The 7,198-nt window shown below is 38.2% G+C and overlaps 1 protein-coding gene across 1 annotated transcript; it reads right to left on the bottom strand.

Annotated features, from left to right (window-relative positions):
* Positions 1–3,494: 3,494 nt before the first annotated feature.
* LOC100022248 (olfactory receptor 51B5-like) lies at positions 3,495–4,643 on the bottom strand. The gene has a single exon (XM_001374121.3). It carries the CDS (start codon positions 4,592–4,594, stop codon positions 3,656–3,658), a length of 939 nt encoding a protein of 312 aa, XP_001374158.3. The 5' UTR covers positions 4,595–4,643; the 3' UTR covers positions 3,495–3,655.
* Positions 4,644–7,198: the final 2,555 nt, after the last annotated feature.

The following is a 7,198-nucleotide window of genomic DNA, read 5'->3' on the forward strand; positions in this document are numbered from 1 at the left end:
GAACTTTATCATTATGTCAGTTGATCTTTACAACAACCTTGCACTATTATTCTCCCCATTTTACAGTTGAGGCAACTAAGGCAGACGGAACCTAAATGTCTTGTCCAGGTTCATGCAATTAGTGTTTGAGTTTAGATTTTAATTCAGGTTTTCCAAGCCAAAAGGACTTGTCTTTTTCTGGTGTTGAAAGGCTTTATTCCCCTCAGTAGGCTTTAATGGAAAAAAAAGTATCAGTAGTGCCCTCATGGGACACCAGGTCTATTTTTTTCCTTTCTCCTAAGACAGCCTTGTGCAAGGCACTGACCATTCTTAGTGCTACCCATGAGGCTGACTAACTGCTTTTGGCAAGATACCTAGCTGACTGTGTTTCTTTACCATACTTTGTGCATCAATATATGAATACAGGCTCCATCAAGCCATGTAACCACTAGAGAAATTAAACTAAAATTCTGTGTTAGAATTCTATGTTACAAAGTCAAGAATAAAATTGACGTTAATGACCAATTAGTGAATTTTGTTTTAGAGTCTAGAGAAATATAGGTCAAGGTGAAGCACAGGGCTAGTCAAAGGGTCCTCTAAGAAGTAAAAAAACAGTAAGTTAAAGTCTTGGATTATTCTGGTGGAAAACTCAGAACAGTATGGTCTGGACAATCATTAATTTGTATGGTTCCAGAACTTCTTAAATGGCCAGATAAAATGAATGGTAATTAATCATGTGAAACTATCTTGAAAGAAGATAGTCAATGGAGTTCCCCTAGGAATTCAAGTTTGATTGTGTATTATTAAATATTTTTATCAATAACTTTAATAGAGCCATAGATGACATGCTTGTCAATGATGTCAAGTTGAAAGAGATGACTAACAACCTGTTAAAAAGAATGTCAGTTTAAAATGAAATTAAAGGGATAAATGTTATATTTGATTTCAAAAAATAAACCTACATCTATAATGTTAATGACAGTTTATCTTTAAAATAATAAAGATCTGGGGCTATAGACTGACAACAAGTTAAATCTGTGTTGTCAAGGTAATGTCAGTCAAGAAATGAAGAGATACTAATATGAGAACTAATATATTAGGCTTCATTAAGAAAGGAATAAAATTATGGAATAAGGAAGATTTTGTCCCAACATGATCTGCCTTATTCAGACCACCTCAGGAGTATGTGAACATCACTTTTCAGGAAATACTTTGATTAACTGAAAAATAAGCAGGACAACACAACTTTAAGTCATTGTCATAAGATATTTGGTTGAAAAAACTGGGGTTTATTTGACAAAAAAATAAGAATGAAGAAAGAGGGGAAGGATAATAGCTTTTTTAAAATATTAGGTTGACATTTTGAGGAGGAAGGAATTAAAATTTCTCTTTTACCTTAAAAGGCAAAACAAAAGCAACAAATAGAACTTAGATAAAACTTCCTAACAATTAAAACTGTCCAAAATTGTAATGTTTTTCCTAGAGGTACCCTGGATTCCCCTTCACTTGGACTCTAAGAAAGGTAATTATCTCTACTTAACAAGTATATTGTATGTGATTTTTTTCAGGTAATAATTGTAATAACAACAGCAAAATCATCACTAACAAAACCAATAATATTTATACAGTATAAACTATGTGTCATGCATCATTCTAAGCACTTAAAATTATCTCATTTAACTCTCACAACAACACAACCCTGTGACCTAGGTACAATTATTATCCTAACTAGATCAGGGTTTCCTAACATGAGGTCGATAGATCTCTTCCTCTCAAATTCTGATTTTTGGGAGTTTTAAGGTAGTCTGAGAATTTGAATGGGAAGAAAAATCATCTTTATTTTTATTGTCCTCTAACCGAACTTTGTCATTTTATCAAATTATATATTAAAAACAACCGCTATAACATGATTCGGTGAAGGTGACCAAAGGTTTCACCGAACTACCACATGAGCCCATAATACAAAACAGTCTAGGAAATGGTGATGGTGCACTGGATGGTGACAGAATTCTCCTTCAAATCTGAAATTTTGTGATTTTACCACTTTACTTTGGGACCAATTATTTGATTGTTCAAGTCTATTTAATTGTAATCCAACTTGTAATAAAAATATCATTAAAGAAATTATCAAATGCTTCATTTAATCATATGAGATGTGTCAAAACATGGATAGAATACTGGACTTGGATCCAGAAGTCCTAAATTTAGGTACTAACTTAGAATTACTACTGTGCAGGTGTGATCATTGAAAAACTATTTGAGGAAAGATCTGTCCCATCTAGGGATGGAGATTATTTGATTCTGCCATGACCCTGTGCATGAATTCCATTAAATCTGATCATCCATACCTATTCCATCTCTCATATGGACACAAGGAAATGCTCAGATAGCAACATTTCAATATATGGGAAATGAATGGAAGTGTGTAGGAGGCACAACTTGGGAGAATGGGAGAGTCTTCTCTTATCATTGTCACTAGGTTGCTCCATTATCCAAACTGGATAATGGATTCTTTGCTCCATTCTTCCTCCCAGATATCAATTGATGGAAGACATTAGAAACCTAAATTCACAAATAGCTTATTTTATTTCATGCATTCAGAATGCTATAAAGGACTTCGTGATTCCTAAATGAAGTTTAAGATGATGCCTAGAGAGTCTTTACAGGGACTGTGTAATCAGAGGTGTGATAGAGGTCTAATCCAAGAACTTTATTGGTTGAATGAGAGTCTGGAAAGCTGCAGAGGCTTCTCATCCAAATTGGGGGAGGGGTTCAAGAGGATTAGAATCCGGAGAGAGGAGGAGATTCTAAGACTGAGAACCCTTGCTCGTGCTCTCTCTCTCTCTCTCTCTCTCTCTCTCTCTCTCTCTCTCTCTCTCTCTCTCTCTCTCTCTCTCTCTCTCTCTTTCTTGTCAGCAAAGGAAAAAATCTTATCTGAGACTGGATCCTGAGCACTAAGCTAAATCCATCCTTGAACCTGATCACCATCCCTCCAAAGAGGAAGAAGCAGCTTTAACAAGATCTCTCACAGATCCTTGACACCCTGGGTCTGGACATTCCTCTGCTGTGATAAAAGACCAGGGTTCATCAAATCTGAACCTCTCAGAGGCCAGGTTGTCAAGCCTGCATCTCTCAACTTTGGAGGGAGGGAAGGAAGATTTAGACAGACAGGGACTTCCTTTCCCCTCTTTCCTCTAGACCCTAACCCTTCCCCATATTCCTCTTTTACCCCAGATAATAATTTTTTTACAATGAAGATTGTCATCTATCCTCAAATGACTTCATTGTGAGTGAAGGAAATAGTCACAGTGGAGGAGAGAGAGCGCTAATTTCTCTCTCTTTCCCCAAGGGAAGAAGTTCATCTACAAGAACAGTTAATAGAGGGGAGTAAAAGGCAGGTTTAGTGAGGAGACATATCTGGCGAGAATTGAAGGGAGGAATAACCCATTTCACCCTGCTTCTACCTTCTGGGAATAAAACATCATCTCCTTATCCTAAACTTAAGGTCTGTGGGGGGTGGGGGGAGAGACTCCATTCTTTCTCTCTTCCTCCAAAACACCCAAATCAAACCCTCTAAGCCAGAGGGAAATGCATAACTGGGTCAGAACCATTGCAAGTTCCATAATGTTAGATTCACTAAACTCCATGTCCAAAGAGCTGTATCACAGAACAAAGACTAAGCCCTGAATCTATGCAAAGAGAACTTGCGGAGGATGCCATTCCTGATCTGTTTGGTCTTAATACTATAGATGATTGGGTTCATAAATGGGGGAAAAAGAAAATAGATATAACTCATAGTGATGTGGACCACATGGGGAGCATGTTTCCCAAAGCGGTGGATGAGGGACAGACCAATCACTGTAACATAGAAAACCAAGACGCAACAAATGTGAGAGATGCAGGTGTTTAGGGCTTTGTTCCGCTCCTCTCCAGAGGCAATGCTCATAACTGTTTTCAAAATTAGCAAATAGGAGAAAAGAATGATCAGAGAATCCCCAAAAAAGATAAATGAAAGCAAAACCACAGGATAAATGCGATTGAAAGTGATATCTGCACAGGCCAATTTGATGACATCCTGATGAAGGCAGAAAGCATGAGAGAGGACATGGGAATGACAGTAAGGGAAAAAATGTAATGGGACAATTGGGGGTACCACAGAGATGAAGCCTCTCAGAAATGCTCCAATCCCAATTTTCAACACTCTGGAGTTAGTGAGGATAGATCTATATCGTAGGGGGTCGCGAATGGCAATGAAACGGTCATAGGCCATGGCAAGCAAGACACCTGACTCCACAAAAGAGAGTGAATGGATGAAGTAGGCCTGGGAGAAACAGGTGCCATGGCCAATCTCCCTCTCATCCAACCACAAGACCCTCAGCACTGTGGGCATTGTGTTAAGGGTCACCAAAAGGTCTGTGCCTGCCAGCATGGCCAGAAAGTAGTACATGGGCTCATGGAGACTGTGATCATCCTTAATGAGAAAGAGGAGAGTGCCATTGCCAATAATTACAGAGAAGTACACAACAAAGACAGGGATGGAGATCCAGTGATGAATTGCCTCCAGACCTGGGAATCCAGTCAGAAGGAAAGGAGTTAAACTGTTATTAGACCACATGATGATGTATGGGTCTAAGATTTAGTGAAGATTATTTAATAAAGAAGATTCAATGAAGTCTGTTTGGGAATACACAAGGTGTCAGTTCCACCCAAGGTGAGGATGTTTAAGCTTCCAAAAGAAAAAAAAAGAGTTAAGATTTCAGGATATGGTTTGATGTTGGGTAAAAAATTAGAAGGAATAATTCCATGACTCTCTCTGCATTTTGGCTCCTTAATGTTAGCAGAATTCCTCAGATTCAGATCTGATTGGTGCCATTTCTCCCATCATCTCACCCCTTCCCTGTCTGTTCTTTGCAGTTCTTCTGCCAATGGAACTAGCTTGCCTTTCTGATTAATTGTAGTATGTGGCTCCCAATACATGTATCCAATTATATTTTTTGTCTCAGGAATATAGGTCTCTCTTCTTTTTTTCATCTTCTCCTTGAATATTATGTTAGTAGCATGATCTCAGACCTACATGGGTAAAGGAAACCATTAAATCACTGCAGACCATCCAAGACACAGACAAAATACCAGTTAGAATAAAAGGTTATAGAACTTGTAGCACAACTATCCTGTTCTATTCACTTTACAAATAAGGAAACTGAGGCCCAGGTGGGTTAAGTGATTTGCTCAAAGTCACCCAGATTATAAGTATCCAAGCCAGGATTAAAGATCTTCCACTTCAGATAGATAACCATGTCCAATTTGGGGGAAAAATTCCTTTCTCATTTTCTCCATCAGTCTTATTTATTTCAACCTTTTCTTTTCTTTTCATGGAGTAGATCATTTTTGAAGTCTAGTTAAGCCTATAGGCCTTTTATCAATATAATGTTTCAAATGAACAAAAATTTATAGAATTTCAAAAGAAATAATTTATATTGAAACATAGCCATTAAAGTATTTTTAAAGTTCTCAGACCATAAATGAAGAACTACTAGACTAGATAAATTTCCATACCACTGTCCTCGCTCCCCATGTTTTCTCAACCCTTTTTCTTTCAACCTGTAATGTCTTCTGCTCATACATGGCACTCTTCTCTTTCTTAACTAGAGATGCCACCTCTTCACTAGATTTCTTTCTGGCTTTTCACTTCAAAAACTTTACTTCTGCTCCCCAGTTGCTGAATAGGGTGAATCAGTTTCTGGATGAAAATCTGTGTCTCTGGTAAAGAGGGAGAGATGATCCTTTTCAGTCTTCACCTCTTCTGACTGTCCAGGTCCCATCCAAGTACAGGGAAACTTGTGAATCATCTTCATATTTTCATGACAATGTACATCACCTGCCTCTCTAGTACAGCAAACCTTTAACAATCAGACCCTACTAGACCTCAAAGAGAATACACCTGTTACCTATTCAGGTGAATTCAAAGAATTATCCAATTAAAGAGCTAGAAAGTGAATCATAACCACCTATGGAAGTGGGGGAAGACTCTTTCTAGACACTACCATTCAGATTTGCCTTAAAGGCTTCTTGACTTGCCTTAAAGACGATTTCCCAAGGACCTCATTGTCTTTGAGACAACTCTACTTAATAAGTTAGTATCCTTTCCCTTGTATAAAATGTAAATATGCATCTTAGAATTTGCAACATATTGCCATGCTTTCTACCATCTCTGGGCAAGTAGAGCAAGTCTGATTCCTCTTCATGATATCCCTTCAATGGTTTCTGGATAGCTACCTTATCTCCTCTAACTTTTCATCCATCTCCAGTCTTCTGACTGATCTTCAAATGGCATGCTTTCAATGTCTTCCAGCATCGGTTACCCTTCTCTGATAATTCTATGACCGATAAATGCCATTCCTAAAATGGAGTGCTTAGAAATGGACACAGTGCTACAGATATGATCTGACTCAGGCAGTGGACTATCACCTCCTCCTCATTCCTGGATGCTAAACCTCTATTGGTATGAGGATTTGGGGTATGAGGGATTTGGCCATTGAAAAAGCTAAATCCCTCTGTGGTCACATACTGAGATTGTCATATTTCAAAACCTCAAGATCATTTTCAGATGAACTTGTCTTTAGACAAATGTTTCCTAGCCTATAAAATTGATTTGTATAGGATGCTACATTTATTCCCATTAATTTTCATTTCATTCAATGTTTTAGCCACTCGGCTTCCCTGGAGTTTTGGAGAGTCTGGGTACCACACAATGAAAATGATCCTTCTTTGAGAGTGAGATTCAATTAGGTGACCACTAGAGCGCTAGACCCAGAGGCAGCAAAATTTGATTTCCAATCCAGCCTCAGGTACTTAATAGCTTCAAGACCCTGGGTAAGATATCTTACTCCTATCTGCCTCAGTCTCTTCTTTTATAAAATGTAGATAACAATAACTTCTAAACTCTAGGGTAATCTTGAGGATAAAATGAGATATTTTGTGTGAATTTAACATAAATTGGTACCCCTTTACTTTTAGGAAGGAAAGTTTTGAAAATCCAACTTGGTCTCATCCCTACCCTTTAATCAGGTGTGAATGCATACTGTGGGAGGATACCAGAGGCCCCGTGGCTCCCTGGAGTCCAAGAGAGCTTGCCTTGTGTCCCACATGACTCCTGACATCCAAAAGACTGACCTTTGATTAAGACTTAGGTCAATTAGGTCTGGTCTGACCAGAGAGA

This window comes from Monodelphis domestica, chromosome 4 (genome assembly GCF_027887165.1).
Source record: "Monodelphis domestica isolate mMonDom1 chromosome 4, mMonDom1.pri, whole genome shotgun sequence".
NCBI classification, from domain to species: domain Eukaryota; kingdom Metazoa; phylum Chordata; class Mammalia; order Didelphimorphia; family Didelphidae; genus Monodelphis; species Monodelphis domestica.

Excerpts from the sequence above, each read along its gene's own strand:
- LOC100022248 (XM_001374121.3), bottom strand. The coding sequence starts at position 4,594 with ATGTGGTCTAATAACAGTTTAACTCCTTTCCTTCTGACTGGATTCCCA.